The 24,467-nt window shown below is 43.5% G+C and overlaps 1 protein-coding gene across 1 annotated transcript in view; it reads right to left on the bottom strand.

The window, feature by feature from the left end:
- Window positions 1-3,534: 3,534 nt before the first annotated feature.
- The window catches only part of LOC124777695 (translation initiation factor IF-2-like), a 44,756-nt gene continuing 23,823 nt past the window's right edge, over window positions 3,535-24,467 (bottom strand). Inside the window, exon 6 of the mRNA XM_047253180.1 lies at window positions 3,535-3,754. Coding sequence (XP_047109136.1) covers window positions 3,535-3,754 — 220 coding nt within the window. The remainder of the gene's footprint in view (window positions 3,755-24,467) is intronic.

Here is a 24,467-nt window from a genome sequence, read left to right on the forward strand (position 1 = left end):
GTATATAAATAAAGATGCCTTTGAAGAATGCACACGGTATCTGTTCGAAAAATCACCGAACGAGGTGGCGCAGTGGTTAGCATACTGGACTCGCATTCCGGGCGGAGTGGGATTAGCCGAGCGGTCTCAGGCGCTGCAGTCATGGACTGTGCGAATGATCCCGGCGCAGGTTCGAGTCCTCCCTCGGGCATGGGTGTGTGTGTGTGTGTGTGTGTGTGTGTGTGTGTGTGTGTGTGTGTGTGTGTGTGTGTTTGTCCTTAGGATAATTTAGGTTAAGTAGTGTGTAAGCTTAGGGACTGATGACCTTAGCAGTTAAGTCCCATCAGATTTCACACACATTTGAACATTTTTCGCATTCCGGAGGACGACGGTCCAAACCCGTGTCCGGCCATCCTGATTTAGTTCTCCGTCATTTTCCTAAATCGCTCCAGGCAAATGCCGGGATGGTCCCTTTGGAAAGGCACAGTCGATTTCCTTGCCCCTCCTTCCCTAATCCGAGCTTGTACTCCATCTCTAACGACCTCGTTTTTTACGGGCCGTTAAACACTAATCTCCTTCCATCTCCGTCCTCCGAAAAACCGCTTGCGTGAATTTTAAGTATTGTTTTGCTCTCTGAATGTTAACAGTGAACCAGCCGGCGATATGCAACGCCTCCCTTGTAGCCACTGCAGTTTGCTGAGCATCTTCGTAACGCTCTCACGACTACTGCACCATCCCGTGACAACGTGTTTGGCGTTGGGCACCAGAACTAATCGAGCGAGAGACAGTTACATCGAGTAGGATGCTACGTTACACAAAAAAAAAAAAAAAAAAAAAAAATATTGCCAGGTGCCAGTGCAATCGCGCTCTGAGGGTTCCGTCCAAAACTTAATGACGTACATAGACACTTCATCCATCCCGGGAATTTAATTTAGAATCTTGATAATTTTTGCCTATTATCGATGTTGACACTGGCAAAACATCGGTCCCGATAATGCCAAGACTTTCGAGAATGCTTGAATATTAAATTTTAAGTCGGACAATAAACTAGAAAAGTAATATCTTTTGGGGTGACATAATTACAAGTTCACAATTTTCGTAATTTTTCCATTACTTGTACTGCCAAAGCCTGAATCTTGCCAAATTTCATGATTCTTGGCCAAATGGATGTGCTCTCTGCGTTTTAATGAGAGAGTTTACGACAGTCAAAATATTTGACGTAAATGGCCGTATCTTTCGATTGCATTGACTTAGAAGATTACAGTTATTACACCGCCAAGGGGCCAGAGACCTTAGTGTGTGCCGTAAATTTCGTATTGACACATACACACGTTCCCGACAAAATGGAGTCTTAACAGACAGATGGACAAACAAACATACAGTCAGTTTGATAACAAACGACAAAACTTTTTTTCGTGTGATACAATCACATATTTACAGTTACACACATTCGGGAAGTCGGCGGTTCCAACGTCGATAACAGGTAAAAATCATCAAGATTCTAAATTCCCTGGATAGATGAAAGTACGGTCGCAGGTTCGAATCCTGCCTCGGGCATGGATGTTTGTGATGTCCTTAGGTTAGTTAGGTTTAACTAGTTCTAAGTTCTAGGGGACTAATGACCTCAGCAGTTGAGTCCCATAGTGCTCAGAGCCATAGATGAAAGTCTATTTCCGTGCTATTCCGAGAACTGAACCTAAGTTCAGTCGTGTCCAGACGAGTTAGTAGTGTAACGATCTGGCAAAAATTTCCTATCAAAACTTCGTTCTCTTGGATACACTGAGAAGACAATAATCTACGTAATCTTTCTTACCTGTAATTCCTGTTAGCCGTTTATTTCCACTCTACTAGTCTGAATCTATGGATTTCGCTAATAATTATAACAACGCTGATCATTCGCACACCCAATCTACCACATAAACAAACAGCGATTGGGATTCAACCATACTGGTTTATTCCGCTCAGCACGTACAGTTCCATCCCCTTTTCTCTGCGGGAAAGTTTATTTCTAGATGCGACGGGGGTTCATCTGGCAGAGACTACGCACGCATTCAAAAATCAACTTATGTTTCGTTCAGAAATCAAGTTACACTACCGGCCATTTAAATTGCTACACCAAGATGAAATGCAGATGATAAATGGGTATTCATTGGACAAACATATTGTACTAGAACTGACATGTGATTACATTTTCACGCAGTTTGGGTGCATATATCCTGCGAAATCAGTACCCAAAACAACCATCTCTGGCCGAAATAACGGCCTTGATACGCCTGGGCATTGAGTCAAACAGAGCTTCGATGGCGTGTACAGGTACAGCTGCCCATGCAGCTTCAACACGATACCACAGTTCATTAAGAGGAGTGAGTGGCGTGTTGTGACGAGCCAGTTGCTGGGCCACCATTGACCAGACGTTTTCAATTGGTGAAGGATCTGCAGAATGTGCTGGCCAGGGCAGCGGTCGAACATTTTCTGAATCCACAAAGGCTCGTACAGGACCGGAAACATGCGGTCGTGCATTATACTGCAGAAATGTAGGGTTTCGCAGGGATCGAATGAAGGGTAGAGCCACGGGTCGTAACATATCTGAAATGTAACGTCCACTGCTCAAAGTGCCGTCAATGCGACAAGAGGTGACCGAGACGTGTAACAAAAGGCACCCCATACCATCACGCCGGGTGATACGCCAGTATGGCGATGACGAATACACGCTTCCAATGTGCGTTCCCCGCGATGTCGCCAAACACGGATGCGACCGTCACGATGCTGCAAACAGAACCTGGATCCATCCGAAAAAATGACGTTTTGCCATTCATGCATCCAGGTTCGTCGTTGAGTACACCATCGCAGCCGCTCCTGTCCGTGATGGAGCGTCAAGGGTAACCACAGCCATGGTCTCCGAGCTGATAGTCCATGCTACTGCAAACGTCGTCGAACTGTTCGTGCAGATGGTTGTTGTCTTGCAAACGTCCCCATCTGTTGACTCAGGGATCGAGACGTGGCTGCACGATCCGTTACAGCCATGCGGATAAGATGCCTGTCATCTCGACTGCTAGTAATACGAGGCCGTTGGGATCCAGCACGGCGTTCAGTATTACCTCCTGAACCCACCGATTCCATATTCTGCTAACAGTCATTGGATCTCGACCAAAGCGAGCAGCAATGTCGCGATACGATAAACCGCAATCGCGGTAGGCTACAATCCGACCTTTATCAAAGTCGAAAACGTGATGGTATGCATTTCTGCTCCTTACACGAGGCATCACAACAACGTTTCACCAGGCAACGCTGGTCAACTGCTGTTTGTGTATGAGAAATCGGTTGGAAACTTTCCTCATGTCAGCACGTTGTAGGCACCAACCTTGTGTGAATGCTCTTAAAAGCTAATCATTTGCATATCACAGCATCTGCTTCCTGTCGGTTAAATTTCGCGTCTGTAGCACGACATCTTCGTGGTGTAGCAATTTTGATGGCCAGTAGTGTAGAATGTGTTCAAAAATCAGCAGGGATGCGTTTCAAAATCGTGATTATCGATAGACCAGCGTGTGCTGGATGCTATGTGCCCCTCTTCTCCCCTCCCCCGTTGGATCCGGACCTGCACTGTGAAGATTCGAAACCTGCCGGCTGCTCCTGTGCCCTACTTGCGGGCGGCAGCTGCTGGTTGCAGAGCCCCACCTGATGGCCGCGTCTAGCGGCGCGCCCCGTACTAATCCGGCGGCACTGCCCGCTCTGCCCGCCGCCGGCCCCTCGCACAGTGGAGGCGCGCCGCGCGCTCCTGGCCGGACGGCGCGGATTAGCGCTTATTTATAGCCTAGCCGCCAGCTGCCGTGTCATCTGTCTCGCCCTGTGTTCGGCAGCCGCGGCCACCGCTGGGCCGCTCACACTGCGTTTCAGAGCCACTACTACGCTGTCTTCAGTTCTCCAACACGGTGCATTCAGTTAGCAGCGCTCGCTCGTCTTCAGCCGTGTCGAGACGAGTCTCTACCGCAGAACAGTTTGGTGACGCAGACTGTTAAGTGTTGGCGAGGACTGCAGTAACAGGCCGTCCCTTAACAACACAGACTTAGACGTCAACTTCCAGTGTCACGCTACATCTACAGTGAAGTGACAGAAGTCCGGGGATACCTGCTAATATCGTTTTGGACCTCCTTTGGCAGCAGCTCCACGCAGCATCGACTCAACAAGTCATTAGAAGTCCCCTGCAGAAATACTGAGCTATGCTGTGCCTCTACAGCCGTCTCTAACAGCGGAAGTGTTGCGTGCACGATTTGACCCCTCCATTTCGTCCCGTAAACGTTCGATGGGATTCATGTAAGGCGATCCGGGTGGCCAGATTATTCCCTCGAACTTCCCAGAACCTTCTTCAGACCAATTCGATCACTGTGGCCCAGTAACATGGAGCACTGTCACCCTTAAAAATTCCATAGTTGTTTGGGAACATGAAGTCTACGAATGACTGCAAATGATTTCCAGGTAGCCGAACATAACAATTTTCAGTCAAATATCGGTTCAGTTCGGCCAAAGGACGAAGTCCATTCAATGTAAACACAGCCAATATCATTATGGAGCCACCACCAACTTGGCCGGCTACGGTGGCCGAGCGGTTCTAGGCGCTACATATGGAACCGCGCAACCGCTACTTTCGCAGGCTCGAATCCTGCCTCGGGCATGGATGTGTGTGATGTCATTAGGTTAGTTAGGTTTAAGTAGTTCTAAGTTCTAGGGGACCGATGACCTCAGAAGTTTAGTCCCATAGTGTTCAGAGCTCATCGTTCACACCACATTGATTTCTGCGGTTATTTCACGCAGTGCAGCTTGTCTGTTAGCACCGACAACTCTACACAAATGTCGCTGCTCTCCGTTGTTGAGCGAACGCCGTCCGCCATTGCTTTTTGATACTTGAAATTAGGCATTCTCTGCACATTGTTGACGCTTTTGATCCCGGAATACTGAGTTCAAAAATGGCTCTGAGCACTATGGGACTTAACATCTGACGTGATCAGTCCCCTAGAACCTAGAACTGCTTAAAACTAACTAACCTAAGGACATCACACACATCCATGCCACCGACCGAGGTGGCGCAGTGGTTAGCACACTGGACTCGCATTCGGGAGGACGACGGTTCAATCCCGCGTCCGGCCATCCTGATTTAGGTTTTCCGTGATTTCCCTAAATCGCTCCAGGCAAATGCCGGAATGGTTCCTTTGAAAGGGCACGGCCGACTTCCTTCCCCGTCGTTTCCTAAACCGATGAGACCGATGACCTCGCAGTTTGGTCTCTTCCCTCAAATCACCCCAACCCCACATCCATGCCCGAGGCAGGATTCGAACCTGCGACCGTAGCGGTCTCGTGCTTCCGGACTGCAGCGCCTAGAACCGTTCCTCCACAGCGGCTGGCTACTGAATTCCATAAAGATTTCCGAAATGGAATGCCCCTTGCATCTTCCTCCTACTACCATTCCGCGTTCACAATCTTTTAATTCTCGTTGTGCGTCCATAATCACGTCGGAAACATTTTCAAATGAATCACTTGAGTAGCATGACAGCTTCGCCTATGCAGTGTTCTCTTACACCTTGTGTACGCGATGCTACCGCCGTCTGTACAAGTAATATCGCTGTCCCATGACTTTTTTGTCACCTCGGAGTAAATCTATACCCCGCAAATCACTGTGAAGCACATGAGAAAGAGAACGTCCCACTGTACCAGTTATTAGGATATTTTCCTGTGCTTTTCACATATGGAACGCGGGAAGAATTATTGTGTAAATGCCTCTGTGCACGTTGTAAGTAACATGATCTTATTCTCAAAACCATTATGAGAGTTGTAAGTAAGGGGTTGTAGTCCATTCCTAGAATCATCATTTAAAGCCAGTTCTTGAAACTTCCTTGGAAGACTTTCTCGGCATAATCTCCGTCTCTCTTCAAGAATGTACTAGTTCAGCTCTTCCAAAATTTCTGTGTCACTCTCTCGCGGTTCGAACAAACTTGTGACCATCTGTGCTGCCCTTTGTGTATACATTCAGTATCCCCTTTTAGGATTGTTGGGTAGCGGTCACACGCACCTTAGCAATATCTCCCCCACTACAGCAATATTGTAAGATGGATCGCACGAGTAATTTGCAAGCGATATCCTTTGTAGACTGACTGCATTTTCCTAATGTTTTACGAAAAAATCAAAGTTTGTGTCGATATCTTTGTGGCCCCGTTTATATGGACGGGTTTGGTTCGCCGACCTACCAGTACGCAGAGCTTAGCGATGTTTCCACAGTTGTCGTGACTATTTGGCTCCTGCTAAGTACAATGGCCGTCCGACAAGTAATGCAACATTTCTTTCTCAAGGGAGGATGGCCTGCTTCACGAGTTAAATACACCAAACTGTTCCCCAGTTTTTTGGCTATGAATGCAAATATTTCAACGTACTCTTCATAACAGTCTATGGCCTTACCATCTTAATGCAAGCGTTCCTATTCCGTCGTAGTTGAGCTCTACTGGTCTGCGTCTCAGGCAAGTTCTTTCTGCATCATTAACTTCCCCATCATTGCTGCAGTGCTTCCAGCGCAGTGGGCCAAAACGACGGAAGTCCTATTTCATCGCCTGTGACAGTATTTGACAGGAAACAGACACCATTAGCGTCATGACGAGTAAGCAATTCGGTACATATGTTCCTTCTTTGCTTTCTTAGCCCCTCAGTTGGGCTTCGAGGAACCCACCTGACATAAGCCATTGAATACGCCAAATGGTGTATAACTATATCATAGCTACCAACTGAGATGTGAATTCGAGAATGCTGGACTGTTATTCGTCAATCACCTCGAATAAGAGTGTCCGCACGTTGCAATATTGCAGGCGGCACAGTTGTGTGCTGCCAGCCTGTGCGTGGAAGTTCGGACACATTCCGCTCTGTTTGTTCTGTGACGGCACACAATTCGCTCAGCGAAGTAAAAGGTGCTTTTATCGCCTGCCCGGGGTTCTTAGACATTGTGTAAGCGCCTGTCAACATTTGTGGTTTTCCACCAAAATATATACGATAACCGCTCTCTGTTGGAACGCAACCTAGTTCAAATCAAATGGTTCAGATGGCTCTAAGCATTTTGGGACTTAACATCTGCCTGCCGGAGTGGCCGAGCGGTTCTAGGCGCTACAGTTTGGAACCGCGCGACCGCTGCGGTCGCAGGTTAGAATCCTGCCTCGGGCATGGATGTGTGTGATGTCCTTAGGTTAGGTAGGTTTAAGTAGTTCTAAGTTCTAGGGGACTGATGACCTCAGATGTTAATTCCCATAGTGCTCAGAGCCATTTGAACTTAACATCTGAGGTCATCAGTCCTCTAGACTTAGAACTAATTAAACCTATCTAATCTAAGGACATCATACACATCCATGCCCGAGGCAGGATTCGAACCTGCGACCGTAGCAGCAGCGCGGTCCCGGACTGAAGCGCCTAGAACCGCTCGGCCACAGTGGCCGGCTGCAACCTAGTTGCTCAGCCAATTGTGAAGTTTAGTTACAGCGTTGCTATCTACTGGAAGTTACCGGAAATAAATGAGATGACGCAGGAGTGTTTAAGAGTGTCGCAAACAAATTACAATTTTTTAACCAAAATTGGCCGAGAAAGAACGTATGTTGCACTGCTTATTGGACGCCCCTCGTACGTAATTTCCGCCAAAAGTCATTGTGACCTGCACCGCAGCTGATCCCGTAACGGACAGCAGTTGAGCGGCCAGCAGCTGCGGTGGCCACTCGCAGACTCGAGGGTCCTCCAGCGACGGCGGGGGGCGCCCGCATGCCTCCGCCACGCCGTGGGAATCGAGGAATACCGCGTGTGCGCTCGCGCGCCCGCAACCACACGCACTGCCTGCCGGCGGAGTGGCACGCACAAACGTCTCCACCCACCTCCGAGTAAACTGCGGTTTCGTCTCAAAACCTGCATCATGATCGGCTTCCTCTTGTTATGAAGTAGTAAAAATATGATTTCCAATTGAAAGTTCCCTGCAACGTGTTTCGTCATTCCGAGAACTAATGCTATTTATCAGTGATTCTAAAGTAACATGAAAATCGACCACTCACCTCTGACATGAGCAGTCCAGTTGTGACTACGTGCATATACATGTGCCTTTAATGTTTTAACTTACATTTACTGCACTGAAGATGGCTACACAGTGACAGTCGTCTAGATATGCAACAAACATCATTGTATTAAAATCCATGGAGAAGAAATAAAAACTTGGAGGTTCGTCGATGACATTGTAATTCTGACAGAGACAGCAAAGGACTTGGAAGAGCAGTTGAACGGAATGGATAGCGTCTTGAAGGGAGGATATAAGATGAACATCAACAAAAGCAAAACGAGGATAATGGAATGTAGTCGAATTAATTCGGGTGATGTTGAGGGTATTAGATTAGGAAATGAGACACTTAAAGTAAAGGAGTTTTGCTATTTGGGGAGCAAAATAACTGATGATGGTCGAAGTAGAGAGGATATAAAATGTAGACTGGCAATGGCAAGGAAAGCGTTTCTGAAGAAGAGAAATTTGTTAACATCGAGCATAGATTTAAGTGTCAGGAAGTCGTTCCTGAAAGTATTTGTATGGAGTGTAGCCATGTATGGAAGTGAAACATGGACGATAAATAGTTTAGACAAGAAGACAATAGAAGCTTTCGAAATGTGGTGCTACAAAAGAATGGTGAAGATTAGATGGGTAGATCACATAACTAATGAGGAGGTGTTGAATAGGATTGGGGAGAAGAGAAGTTTATGGCACAACTTGACTAGAAGAAGGGATCGGCTGGTAGGACATGTTCTGAGGCATCAAGGGATCACCAATTTAGTATTGGAGGGCAGCGTGGAGGGTAAAAATCGTAGAGGGAGACCAAGAGATGAATACACCAAGCAGATTCAGAAGGATGTAGGTTGCAGTAGGTATTGGGAGATGAAGAAGCTTGCGCAGGATAGAGTAGCATGGAGAGCTGCATCAAACCAGTCTCAGGACTGAAGACCACAACAACAACAACAACAACAACAACAACAACAACAACATTTGCGACTGATTGCTGTACCATCTACTACTTGAAATGAATGCGGTCGCTGGACACAACCTTTTCCATATTTAAGCAAACCTTTTAATTTCAAGTTTGAAATCAGATAAAAGATGACAAAATAAATATCTTTTCGTTTCATGTAATTCCAGATTAACAATTTTCGGAATTTTTCCTTTATTTGTACTGTGAAACCCTGCTTCTTGCCAAATTTCATGATTTTAGGTCAACGGCAAGTACCCTATAGGTTTTGATGGGTGAATTTGCGAGTATCAAAACATGTGAATGAACGGCCGTCTCTTTTGATTGCAATGACTTAGCAGCTTACATTTTTTACGCCACCAAGCGACCGTAGATCTTAGTGTGCAACATAAAATTGAACTTGATACGTCAAATGCCCCTGAGAAGAAGGCTTCTTAACAGTCGGACAGACAGACGGGCAAAAAAGCGATGCTATACGGGGCTGCTTTTTTACCGGTTGAGGTACAGAATCCTAAGAAGAAGAGAATATGATGTCATTAATCAGCTGTTTCATGTGGTCCTGAGAAGGCCAAATTCAAATAATAACAATAAGACTGGCTGTCTGCGACATCTGTAATGGCAGTGTTTGAGATAACCATAACTCTGACTGGCCGAGTGGTTCTAGGCCCCGGAACCGCGCTGCTGCTACAGTCGCATGTTCGAATCCTGCCTCTGGCGTGGATGTGTGTGATGTCCTTAGGTTGGTTAGGTTTAAGTAGTTCTAAGTCTAGAGGACTGATGACCTCGATACTCGATATTAAGTTTCATAGTGCTTCGAGCCATTTGAACCATAACTCTGGCGTGACAAATCTTTCATTGTACTTCGACTTTTGGTGTGTGATGTAGTGCGAAATGCAAGGTGTAATTGTCCTGGATGTCAATTTCTGTTTTTTACTATGGTTACTACAATCATGTGCCCCAAAGAAATGCTTGTTGAAAATTTTTATACACCAAGCACTGTACAAAGCTAATTAATTATCTAAACAATGCAATAACAATAATTCAGTGATTACTCTTGAGCTGTGTGGCATTATAGATATGCAGACATATGTAGTAAGTCCTGAATACTCCCAAGAAATATTATCCCTTTGAACTAGAAAACAAGTCCTGTACACTTACGTCCGGAAACAAATACTCGTTCAGCTGTGTGCTACTTTGCCTTTGTAGGTAACGATCAGTACTCACTGGTACTGTTGTTTAGCCAACGGCATCAGTCGATAGGCGCGAGTCTTGTACCCAGAACAACATTCTCAATAACTCATTTAATCTGGGGAAAGAAGTTCAGCAGGGTGCGCAAGTGTCTTGCAGATACGAGATAGTTCGCAACGAGGAAAAGTGATTGCGACGGAATTCGCGTAGTTCACACGACGGATAAAGAGAAGCGAGTATTGCGACGAATAATTGGTCCTGGAAGACGTGCACGAAGAAATGGAGCTGTTGAAGGCATAAACCACTCTCTTGCGTGGTCAGTTCTGTACGAGCAGTTACTCTGACCACATCACTTAAAACATGTGCAAGCCATCAGGGTACAAGGCCATCATACCATATTACGATTCTGCCAGTGGTTTGTAAGACAGAGAGTTGAGGATCTGGACTTCATACTTGGCTTTCCATTTTCGGACGAGGCGGGATTCGCGCAGAGTGGGACACACAGTACGGACGTGTGAGCAAACGCAAATCCTCGAGTGATCAAGGAAGTAAAGTACAAATTTAAATATCACTGTGTGGGCTGGAATCTTGGGTGACAGAATCTTTACTAGACAAATTAACAAGTACCGTTTTACATCAAATTCTGAAAAACTGATATCCACATTAGTGGAAATCATTACCCACCACATAGACAGCGGATATCTTTTAAAAACGATGGGGCACCACGCTATTTTCTACGCCTCGTATGACAGTAATTAATACGCCTGACCTCAATTCCTTTGATTTATGGCCATGGGAACACTTAGAGGCATTGGAGTACTCCACAGCCATCGAATATATGTACAATACACCTTGCAGGAACGTGTGCGCGATGCAAATGACGCAATTTCTGGGGAGAGTCACCTGTGGTCGCACGAGCCACTAATTCTTTCAGGAGAACTGAATTGCTAATCACACTGAACACTTCATTTTGTGCCAAACGGCAGGTGGCTAGTATAGCACGGAACAGATCATATCTGAAGTATTTGTTTTCGGACGAATGTTTGTAGGACTTTTTTTTCTAGTTCGAGCAGTGCTACTATCTTCTGTAGGAATGTAGGACATCTTTTCAATACTCATATACATGAAAGATCTATTCTGGCAAATACGATTTACGAAACGGCTGAAGCATCACAGCGCATTCTTTTCACAATACGGCGACAGCACCATCGTACGGCACTTTCAGCTTTGGACGACGGTGCTGAGTAACATATCCTTGTCAGTGACAACGGTCACCAGAAGCGGGTATGGATGCGTCACGAAATCCATACACATGCTGCCAGGCGCCTCAGGTAAGCGCAGGTTGCTACTGAAGAAGACGAATCGAGGACGGCTGGAATTATTTTGTCTACCTGCCAGGCAGTTCTAAGAATACCGTTCAGTGACAAAGCCACTTTCACTCGTGACGTCGCTATGCACATTCCTAAATAATGTCGAAGCTTTTGTGAAAGTCCACACAGACCTGCAGAAACGTCTGCCACACAACTTCTCCGTTGTGTTTGATCGTAAGTCAGTTAACGGAGTCTTTCTTGCTCTCTAATTTTCTGTAAACGTGAACTACTACAATTACTAAAAAAGGAAAGAAGAAAAATTTCATCCTTCAATAGGGAATTTCCCATTTATAGAAACGCGACATACAGATCCTCTTTGGGCACAGGAGAATGTTACAAGCGAGCCGGCCGGAGGGGTCGAGCGGTTCTAGGCGCTTCAGTCCGGAAGCACGAGACCGCTACGGTCGCAGGTTCGAATGCTGCCTCGGGCAGTGATATGTGTGATGTCTTTAGGTTAGTTGAGTTTAAGTAGTTCTAAGTTCTAGGTGACTGATGACCTCAGCTGTTAAGTCCCATAGTGCTCAGAGCCTTTTTTTTTTTTTTTTTTTTTTTTTTTTTTTTGTTACAAGCGAAATCTATAAGCAAACCACAGAAAGACGAATTGACATTACTACATCCACGGGAAATGAACTAACGTACTTTTGCGAAGTGAAATGGTGTCTCGCCGGCCGCGGTGGCCGTGCGGTTCCAGGCGCTTCAGTCCGGAACCGCGCGACTGCTACAGTCGCGGGTTCGAATCCTGCTTCGGGCATGGATGTGTGTGATGTCCTTAGGTTAGTTAGGTTTAAGTAGTTCTAAGTTCTAGGGGACTGATGATGGTTCAAATGGCTCTGAGCACTATGGGACTCAACTGCTGAGGTCATTAGTCCCCTAGAACTTAGAACTAGTTAAACCTAACTAACCTAAGGACATCCATGCCCGAGGCAGGATTCGAACCTGCGACCGTAGCGGTCTTGCGGTTCCAGACTGCAGCGCCTTTAACCGCACGGCCACTTCGGCCGGAGTAGGGGACTGATGACCTCAGATGTTAAGTCCCATAGTGCTCAGAGCCATTTGAACCATTTGAAATGGTGTATCAGTTAAAGGCGATACTAGGAGATTAAACCAAAATTACACTATCCATCTGAATAAACGAATGATTCCCTCAATCATCAGCAGACGCTTGATCGCTTTGGCCCATTCCTTTGGCGCGTAATAATCGTTACACACGTGCAGTAGCAATCTAATATATGGAGTCCAAGACGCTAGAGAGCTGTGATTTTGCGCAGCAGTTGATGATAAGTTATTCCACTATCGGAAACAGTTACGGCACAGGTAAAAATTTCAGTTACATCAAAAATTTGATTTAACTGCAAGACACTTAGTAAATAGAAATACAGCAGCAAAACGTATCGGTGAGAGAGGGAGAGACAGCACGTGTGCAAATAGATACACGAGCTTCTTGACAACAGGTGGAATGGAGCCTTTGAGAAAGACACGCCTCATTTTCTTGGCTGTCCTCCTTTAATCCAAGATCGACGACGGGACGTTGAACCCTGATCCCCCTTTCTTCCTTCTCTTTAGCACAGTAACAACGATATAGAACTCAGGCCGAACAAAAAAATCAAGTTTCAATGTATTTCAATAACATCTCTGAAGCGCTGCACGCTGTGTAACATGTCAGTGAGATCGTACACTGTGCTGATGGCTGCGTCTTTAGATCAGGCTCTGTTGGAAAACACAATTCATAAAGAATAGACTGTACTGAAACTCTAAAACTAAAAGAATTTCATTTGGTTATACTTTTTTTGACGTAATCCAGAGTTAAACTTTTTTTTGAGTCATTAATCTTCTGACTGGTTTGATAGAGCCCGCGACGAATTCCTCTGCTGTATCTTGATGTTTGTCTTCACCTGAGAGTAGGACGTGCAGCGAACATCCTCAGTGATTTGTTGTATATACTACAATATCTGTCTTCCTGTAGAGTTTTTACTATCTACGTTCCATCTAGTATCATCAAAGCTTTTCTCTGGTGTCGTAACACATGTCCTATTATCCTGTCTCTTCTCAATGTCTTCTGTAAGTTCCTTTCTTCGCCGATTCTGCGGGGAACCTCCGCGTTACTTACCTTATCAGTCCTCTTTCTTTTAGACTTTCTCTATAGCACTACACGCGTTTCGATTCTGTTCTTTGCCGGTTTTTCCACCGTTTATAAATCATTGCCATACAATGCTGCACTCTAAACGCACATGCTCAGAAATTTGTACCTCAAATTAAGGCCTATGATTGATACTAGTGGACTTCTTTTGATCAGGATTGCTTTCTTTGCCTGTGATAGTCTGTCCTTTATGTCCTACTTGCTTCGCCCGTCTTTCGTTATTTTGTTTTCAAGGTAGCAGAATTCCTTAACTTTCTTCGTGGGCTACTCATCACTTTCCCCTTTTTTCAGTTTACAGTCAGTTCATATTCTGGACTCATTACACTGTTAATTGCATACAACTGGTCCTGTAATTATTCTTCATTTTCACTGAGAATAACAGTGACGTCAGCGAATCTTCTTCGTTGATCCATTAAGGATCGTGGAACGACGGCTGGCATGAACTTCTTGATGCAATAATTCACCAACAGCCGTATGTACTGCAGAAATTTATTTTATTTTATGAACTTCTATGTGCTACCAGTTTCGGCATTATATTGATGCCATCTTCAGGCCCCACTCGTCATAGCCGTGTATAGCGATTTTACGACTATGACGAGTGGAGCCTGAAGATGGCATCAATATAATGCCGAAACTGGTAGCACATAGAAGTTCATAAAATAAAATAAATTTCTACAATACATACGGTTCTTGGTAAATTATTGCATCAAGAAGTCAGCGAATCTTATCCCTGACGATATTCTTTCACCCTGACTTTAATCACATCCTTTAAGTTTTCTGAGCACAAGACTACGAACTAGTACTGGATCTGGTGGTTTCGCGGTTAATTAACTACAACAATCACAAATATCTCAAAACATTTTGTTAAAATCTATTTTTCAAATTGACTACACTTGCTTTCTTCTGCAGTGAGTGCATCGTAATATCATCATTAGACAACGGAGTTGTGTACTGGAAGATACCTTTATTCGAATTTAAGTCTTGGTAGACAAACTGTCACTACGGCTAACTATACCTGATGATAAGTAAGACTCTTGTACTGCAGAAATAATTAAACTACTCATCGGTGACTGATTGGTTCAGAGTCATTTGTTGTAAGTCTTAAATATCTTAAATAGAGAGTAGTTTTCACTGAATCAATGAAGCAAATACAGACTGTGCTTTGTGTTGCGGAGTCATCAGCGACCGCAAAGCCAATGCTGCAGCTGGAAGAGGGACCAGAGCTGGTCCACCGTGCACCCTGTGTGATTAGGACCACGCTAACGACCAAGGCACACCGGGGGGGGGGGGGGGGGGGGGAAGAGTGTGCCGGCGTTGGAACTGTGTCCCTACGACTGACTTCAGACCTCAAACAACTGGCTGCAACGAGGCAACATAGCGCCTTATGTTCTGCAGAGTGAGGCATCTAACAACGACAGCGTTCCCCCACTGCATATCCGTTATCCCCTCAAATAACCTATCACTAACTGCCATTCATCTCGTACACTGCCCAGCAAGGTTTGGATCGGACGAGCAGTATCACCCGAAACTGAAGTAAAATTTTTGAATGCATCTTTTAACCAGTGATAAAGGAAATAATATCAGTTCTAACAGACTGTCGATACCAGAGCAGTGGAGAAACATCTTTCAGCGAATATAGAAGCAATTACGAGTTTTAATTATCGCGCCTAAAAAAAAAGTAAAGTTACGTAATTTTTATAGTACCACTGGAAGTGGTATATGGTAACGTAGCATGGGCATATCAATGAGTACTAGGACTAAAGACGTGCACCCACAAACAAACAAACGTTGATGCGTTGTCTTTTTTGCTGAGACGATTAAAACGTTACGACTACTAATCGTTCTGGTTGGTGGTTATCGATGAAAACCGATTTTCGATTTTACTTCTTCCCTGTGAGTTTAACCCGACTTAAAACCGCTCTAAATAACCGGGTTCCAAAATAACCAATTTTTGATTTGTTATTCCTATTATTTCCTGTACTAAACGTAGAGATCGAAAAAAATTGACTCTCTCAGTTTCAAGATACATCGAATCAAAATAATAAATTAAATATGCAAATAAAAGAAAACGGAGTCCATCCATCGTTCTCTGCTTTTCTCGAAAGTAATAACTGGTTGAAAACTACAAAAAAATCAGCAATATTCTCTTACCTATCCTAATTATTTGAAACTCTGCTCAAAAATCGTGTTGTAATGTGGGATCATAATTCAACTTGGGCATTGCGAACAGTCAGTGCTAAAGGGTGAAAAATGTGGTTGAAGAACATTGTTCTTAGTGTTAATTTATCCGTTTTCAAGGGCTACAAGTAGATAAAGGCATATTATGGAGACACAGGCAACAGATCTGCTACTTTCTATTTTTATTGTGTACTATAAATTACATGTTTTTAATTTACTACAGTTACCATAATTTTCTTCCTCTTTTATTATTTCATAGAAACGGCTGACAAACCTTTAAAATTTTAAAGCAAATGAGGCGTTGCACTTCATTGGTACGTCACTTCGTCAAAAATATTTCCAGCATTATGCCGTGTGTTCGTTGCTCGTTCTGTCGGCATCGTTATTAAGGTACGACTGATTGCTTTTCTTATTTTTCATAATAACGTAATATCTGAACACAATTCAAATTTTACAAATTAAAATTACTCCTTGTTTTGTAAACAAAACTGCCTTTTCCTGCTGCTAGTTACTTTATTTATCCCATACGCGTTTCGCCTTCCCCTGTTCTAAGGCATCATCAGTGGAATTTATAAAGGTACAGTTTTGGTAATTTTAGATTATTAAACACTTCACTTCATGATTTTTTTAAAAAAGTAATTACTTACGATTTGCTGATCTGCGTTTTCTAACATCAGGTGTGGAGGTCGCACTAACACTTTTATCACTGCCCTATAATCACATCTTTGTGTTCTCGCCTTCCACACACTGTTCACCATGTTTCTCACTCTTTTTTTGTGGTAGACTATTGTTCTTTTTCACTCACCACAAAAAAGAGTGAGAAACATGGTGAACAGTGTGTGGAAGGCGAGAACGTAAAGACGTGATTATACGGCAGTGATAAAAGTGGTAGTGCGACCTCCAGACCAGATGTGAGAAAACGCAAATCAGCAGATCGTAAGTAATTACTTTTCTTTTTAAAAAAATCGCGAAATGAACTGTTTGCTAATCTAAAACTAACAAAACTGTATCGTTATAGATCCCACTGATGATGCCTTAGAACAGGAGAATGCGAAACGCGTATGGGATAAATAAAGTAACTAGCTGCAGGAATAGGCAGTTTTATTTACAAAACAAGTATTTATATGCTTGGTGCGGAGGATGGCCACACAAACAAACTTGTTAAAATTACTCCTTTTTGAAGAAAGATTTATCCAAAAACGAAAAATTTTTAGCACTGCTACTATGAATAATCGATATTTCAGTTTCTTTACTACAATATTAATAAAAAAAAATAAGAAAAGTGTTATAGCTGAGACCAAACAAATACTGAATAATACAGGTTATTAGAATTTAAATATCGGTATCGGTTTTATCCAGTCGGTTGTTCCCATCCCCACTTCTCGTACATGATTTGGGTAAAAATGGAAGAACAACCAAGTTCTTTTTTCAATTGCCGATGGCGGCAGTTGCTGCCACAAATGGACACCGGCGTGGTGCCTGGAGCGTTTTCCTCCAAACTCGCTGGCACGCTTAGTCAACGCGTGAGGCTCGCCGTGCGGTGCGTATGCACGACGGCGCCCGCAGCCTTTGTTATCAGAAGACACGGCTGCGCGCCAGGAGGTTAGGCGTCCCTCGCACGCAGCGCGTGGCTCCGGAGAGTCCGCCAGGAAAACAGAAATACGAGGCCTCCTCGATCAGGAATAAGTAATATTCCCCTTTCGTGTTCCCGGGCCCGTCCGCGCTTCTCCACGTAGCCGTGAGCAAGAATGATGGCTGCTGCTTCCTCCCCGCGTTCATTACAATGCCGCTCGGTATCTGCCCTGTGCATGACAAAACGATTGTGTCGGCTCTCTTGTCCACCCAGGGTGATCAATAGTCATTTTAAGAGGGCTATTACAACAGAAGGTATGCGTCTCCCAGCATATCAAGACTGCTCAAAAGGTGGAACCTGTTGTATTATTCACACATTATCTCTCTAAAATGAGATCTAGGAATGTACTCCGAGAGACATTTCATAACAAGCGGTACGTGCTAATAATATTAATAAATGCTAGAGCCATGAAAAAGCTTTCCTAATTGTATTCATTCAGCCATTATGTATAGCCGATTACATACTAAATTTACACACTTCTGTTTTTAACCGCCTGCAATTGGTGTTATGTCCGCGTTTCTTAGGCAGTATCAGCCTCCCGGGGTGGCAGAGCGGTTCTACGCGCTACAGTCTGGAACCGTGCGACCGCTACGGTCGCAGGTTCGAATCCTGCCTCGGGCATGGATGTGTGTGATGTCCTTGAGTTACTAAGGTTTAAGTAGTTATAAGTTCTAGGGGACTGATGACCTCAGAAGTTAAGTCCCATAGTGCTCAGAGCCATTTGAACCATTTAGGCAGTATCAGGTAACGCACTGACGTAATGTGGAACTGCCTCTTCTTTCGAAGGAGTGTGCTGCCCATCTATCTCTTATGTGGCCTTAGGAAACAAAGAGGGGCCAAGGGACTTGAGGCGAATGGAGACGTTGAGACACCACCCACACTTGTTCTACTTGCAAAAAGGAGATCGTTCTCTTTGCCTTATATCTGATTAGTTGAATTGCATTTAGATAACTTTTTTTTGACCTTTGACACTTCTTAGTCAAAGAAGAAATAACTTTATGGCATACATTGGCGGAACTATTTACTTTGCAGTGACTATCCAGAAGTGTCAAAAGCACTTTGTGAGGCCTACAATGAAATCCCCGCAGTTGTGACCCCCACCTACACATTTGTTGGAACACACTGTCTAGGTGGGACCATATCTCTGTAAGGTTCGACGACCAATGATTTGGCGCTCTCTAACACCATACAGCAAGTACCACAAGCTACACCTCGAACAACCTTCTCGCCACATCTCTGGTGTTTGAGAATGTCGTATGAACTTTTATTCCAGCTCCGTGATCGCCAGAACAGCGTTGCGTTTTTTTAAGTGAAGCGTACTGTCAAGAATAAGGGAAGTATGTGGTAACAGATATTTTCGAAAGATCGATGAGCTGTTTCTATTGCTACGTTATCAGAACACAATTAAAAATTTGAAGCTATTAGTGCAATACAATTTGTAATGCACAATGATGTCAAAATATCTCCGAAACGAAGAGAAATTCTAACAACATGTAAGTGACGTACGGCGAACAATTGTTATTCAGTCATCTGATTCAAAAATGAATTTAAATACAGAAAAACATCGATGAGATGGTTTTCCTCAATTTACAGTGTTCGCACTCGTCATTGTAATGTTTGTATTAACAGTAAATAACTCAAATTTATTTACGTTTGCAACTAGCACTTGGTGTCCAGGATAAAACTCTGGACGTTGCAGTTCTGACCAGTAAGTACTACCAGGCATACGGCGCTCACATTTGGCATAATGCCAGAAATACACAAAAAATTTGAGACATTCAGCGTATTAATCTATGAGCCATATTTATCAAAATGTAAGATCTGTACCTTGGGTTTAGGATTACCAAAAAAACGAAAAAGTGAAGATAAATATCAGAAAGGAGACAACCAACTTGCTTAATACGTTGGTTGGAGGAACTAAATGTAAGCAGTAAAAGAAATATGCAACCCAGGAAAGAAGATCGCACAAGTTAAGTGGATCAAAGGCGACATCTGAATAAAAAAAGAAAGTGAATAAAGCTTTTGAAATCAAGGAGTTCTTACAGTATATAGTAACGTATAACTACGGGAGGAGTCTGAAACTGTGTCGTCCATTTGCAGAAATCAAAAGTAGGCCGTCGGAAAACGGGAGCAAAAAATGAGAGCTTCTGAAATGCGGGGCTTCACAAGATTGCGAAAAGAGTAGATAGATAAAACAGAAAATGTATTTTCATTAAAAAGAATAGACGAAGAAAGACTTGTACGGAAAAACCTAATCTTAAGTCGGTAACATTGACAGGATATCGGATTAGACATCCGAGAATGATTATCTTTGTATTCTAAGGGTCACTAGATGGGGAGGGATTCTTGTTATAGACGAAGATTACTGATCATAAGTTGAAGATGTTTATGTATGATACTTTTTGGAGCATCAAATTACATTAAGCATACCCCACATGAATTAAAAATGAGAAGTACGTACGTCATGGACACAACTTCCATTCTAAAAACATCTACAAAAGACTTTTTTTTTCACGAAAGTGCCCTGACGACTATCTGATGTATACTCGCCTCATGTGTGAACGAAAGATAGTAGGCCATCAGTATGATATCCTCACTGCACTTACCACTGCGAAGATCCCCTCCGCTAGTCCACTGCATCCGATTTGTTTTTGTTTTCGGTGTCCAGCGCGGTTAGACTCCCGCTGTTAGACAACACACGACGAAAAAAGCGCGAAACTCGATACGTGCGCGAGACAAAACGGCTTATACAAGAGCCAGTCATATCCGCTTCACGCCGTGAAAGGCGCTTTACGCTAGCTACGGCGAACGATGTTTATGACCCGATAAAAGGAAGCAATGGCTATTCCGAGAATGGAGGGGAGGGGCGTTTCTATAATGCCTAAAGGGCATAAAACACACGGATTTATTTGAGCAGTACATTGACTTCTGGCAGCGACTCTCCTCAGAAAACGATGCACGTCTCTTCACTGCTGTTTCAGAATTTGATTGCCACCATCTTCTGTGAATCGTTGATACTGTACGAGCTTCCATACCGTAACAAACATCCATCATCCGTTCAACAGATGTACACCTTGTCAGCTCCTTCCGCCAGCCGTTACTATCGTCTATAGAAATCGACCCCTTAGTATGACTCCCACTTTCTCGCATGCTCTGAGAAACTGGAGGTATTGCCTAATACAGGACGAACACATGACTACTCAACTTCCGCAACAGTGTTTTTCTTTTAGCTTGGTGTTAGTCAGTTGCTGCGTGGTTTCTGATGGTTTTTTCGTAATCTTAAAGGCATATAGAATAATTTAACTAGTCCTGATGTGACACTGTATGTAGCTAAGAGAAGGTTTCACGGTTCCAACATCGTATGAATTATAATCTCCTCTTGTAGCATTTTGAGGATCAACGTATACCAAAATGATGTCAAAAGGTATGTCACGATCTGCACTCACATGCATCATTAAAACTGAAATACCAGTTTTCCCCTGTTCATTATAAGTTTGATAGATGCTTTGGATGAACTGTATCTGGTTTGCATTTTACAAAACTCATTCTCCTTATGTCTAAGGCCGAATGGTGCACAGGGCAAAAGGTATAAAAAAGTTAGTCGTGTATAGTTAGATAGCTTAAGGTGTTTGCTGATAACAAAAGTGAGTTGGAGAACGTCCTCCATAGCAACCATAAATCTCTCTTCTGGTACGTAGGAAGTTGAACTCGACGGATTCAATGCAGACTGCGCAGTCACAAGTGTACGCCACTTGAATGTTACCTGACATTTTTGGCAAGAGCTATTTCTTAGATCACAAGCACTCTCAAAAATGGCACTGTTCGGTCGGAAAAATGAAGAACTTCTTGAATTTTTTCAAAAAAACTCCATTTTCTCCGAAGCGTCATCTTTTTCTTTTTTCTTGTTTATTTATCCACATATTTTAAGTACCTAGATGTCTTCTCTTGTTCCTAGCAAACAGAATACAGGACGTCATTATTAAGGGGGAGAAATTTTCAGACGGTAAGGTAACGTCGGGAATACGGCAAGGGAATGTTGTAAGAAAATTCGTGTTCAAAATATCTATAAATGGCATTGTGGATAACGTCGGAAGCTCCATGACACTGCTAGCTGATGATGGTGTTACATACAGAGACGCCGCAACGCTAAGGAATTGCAGCGAAACGCAGCAACACCTGCAAAAGATCGATACTTGGTGTAGCATTGGCTGCTTTGAGGGTTAAGGGACTAAACAACAGCATCATCAGTCCCTCACTCAAGAGAGAACCGATTTGGAGTTGGTGATATCAGCCAGAAATTTGATGCAATTGTGATACGGTGTAAAACGCAGGCATAGAAAGCAATACTGATGCCAGAGATGAGAAATAAAAGAGAGGTAAAAGTACATGAGTCAGGACGGCATTAACGTCATAATAAAGACGAACGCTACCCCATCGTGTTTGCGTAGGATCTGGCATTTGACGTCCAGAATGAATCAGTGTAGAGTACTGTACGTAAACAGGTGAAAAACCATTATTACACGATTGCCGAATAATCACTGACATCAGGCAGATCCTCTAAACATGTGCTAGTCAGCTATGCAGTCTGGGTCCAGTACCAGGAACGACTGAAAGAGGAAACAGAGATGATCCAAAGAAGAGCAGTGTGTTTCGTTACAGGTTCGATTAGCAAGCACGAACGCGTAACGGAGGTGCTCTTCCAACTCCAATGGCAGACATCAGAGGAGAGGTGTTGTACATGACGTTTGGTTTACTGTAAGACTCCTTCGAGCCTATGTCCCTAGGAGAGTGTACTGCTTCGTCCTTCGTACAGATCACGAAAAGACTGTGAAACTGGAGATTCGAACTCTCACGGAGGCTTACCAATAACCCTTACCGCGGACCATTAGAGACTTTTTCAGGAAAAAGGGTGAGGAGGGGGTGGGGTGGAGGAGTGACAGTTGTTCACAAAGTACTCTGCCTACATATCTTAAGGTTGTCTGAGGAGTATAAATGTAGATATAGAGGAAAGTTACTGAAGATTAATGTAACGCTGTGTGCAGCAAAGTTGGGAACGACAGTTATGAAGTAACACTGCCAGGAGATGTTACGACTTGTTACATCTACATCTACGTGATTACTCTGCTATTCACAATAAAGTGTCTGGCAGAGGGTTCAATGAACCACCATCAAGCTGTCTCTCTACCGTTCCACTCTCGAACGGCACAGGGAAAAACGAGCACATAAATTTTTCCGTGCGAGCTCTGATTTCTCGTATTTTATCGTGTGTAGGTGGGTGCTAACAGAATGTTTTCGTAATCGGAGGAGAAAACTGGTGGTTGAAATTTCATGAGAAGATCCCCTCGTAACGAAAAACGCCTTTGTTTTAATGATTTCCACTCCAACCCACGTATCATGTCTGTGACACTCTCTCCCCTATTTCGCGACAATACAAAACGTGCTGCCCTTCTTTGTACTTTCTCGATGTCATCCGTCAGTCCCACCCGATGCGGATCCCATACCGCACAGCAATACCCCAGAATAGGGCGGACAATCGTGGCGTAAGCAGTCTCTTTAGTATATCTGTTGCACGTTCTATGTGTTCTGCCAATGAATCGAAGTCTTTGGTTTGCTCTACCCACAATATTATCTATGTGATCGTTCCGATTTAGGTTATTTGTAATTCCAATCCCTAAGTATTTAGTTGAATTTACAGCCTTCAGATTTATGTGACTTACAGCGTAATCGAAATTTAGCTGATTTTTTTTAGTACTCATGTTAATTACTTCACACTTTTTTTTTATTCAGGGTCAAATGCCACTTTTCGCACCATATAGATATCTTATCTAAATCATTTTGCAAGTCGTTTTGATCATCTGATGACTTTACAAGACGGTAAATGACAGTATCATCTGCAAACAATCTAAGGCGGCTACTCAGATTGTCTCCTATGTCGTTAATATAGATCAGGAACAATAGAGGGCCTATAACACTTCCTTAGGGAACGCCGGATATTACTTCTGTTTTACTCGATGACTTTCCGTCTATTACTACGAACTGTGACCTTTCTGACAGGAAATCATGAATCCAGTCGCACAACTGAGGCTATACTCCGTAGGCACGCAGTTTGGTTAGAAGACGCTTGTGAAGAACGGTGTCGAAAGCCTTCTGGAAATCTAAAAATATGGAATCAATTTGCCATCCTCTGTCGATAGCACTAATTACTTCATGAGTATAAAGAGCTAGTTGTGTTTCACAAGAACGATATTTTCTGAATCCATGCTGACTATGTGTCAATAAATAGTTTTCTTTGATGTACTTCATAATGTTCGAATACAGTATATGTTCCAAAACCCTACTGCAAATCGACGTTAGTGATATAGGCCTGTAACTCAGTGGTACACTCCTACTTCCCTTTTTGGGTATTTGTGTGACTTGAGCAATTTTCCAGTCTTTCTGTGAGCAAGTGGTTGTATACAGGGTGGTCCATTGATTGTGACCGGGCCAAATATCTCACGAAATATGCGTCAAACGAAAAAACTATAAAGAACGAAACTTGTCTAGCTTGAAGGGGGAAACCAGATGGCGCTATTGTTGGCCCACTAGATGCAGCTGCCATGGGTCAAACAGATATCAACTGCGTTTTTTGAAATAGGAACCCCCATTTTTTATTACATATTCGTGTAGTGCATAAATAAATATGAATGTTTTAGTTGGACCACTTTTTCGCTTTGTGATAGATGTCGCTGTAATAGTCACAAACATATGGCTCACAATTTTAGACGAACAGTTGGTAATAGGTAGGTTTTTAAATTAAAATACAGAACTTAGGTACGTTTGAACATTTTATTTCGGTTGTTCCAATGTGATACATGTACCTCTGTGAACTTATCATTTCTGAGAACGCATGCTGTTACAGCGTGATTACCTGTAAATACCACATTAATACAATAAATGCTCAAAATGATGTTCGTCAACCTCAATGCATT

Source organism: Schistocerca piceifrons, chromosome 1, assembly GCF_021461385.2.
Source record: "Schistocerca piceifrons isolate TAMUIC-IGC-003096 chromosome 1, iqSchPice1.1, whole genome shotgun sequence".
In the NCBI taxonomy this organism is placed as follows: domain Eukaryota; kingdom Metazoa; phylum Arthropoda; class Insecta; order Orthoptera; family Acrididae; genus Schistocerca; species Schistocerca piceifrons.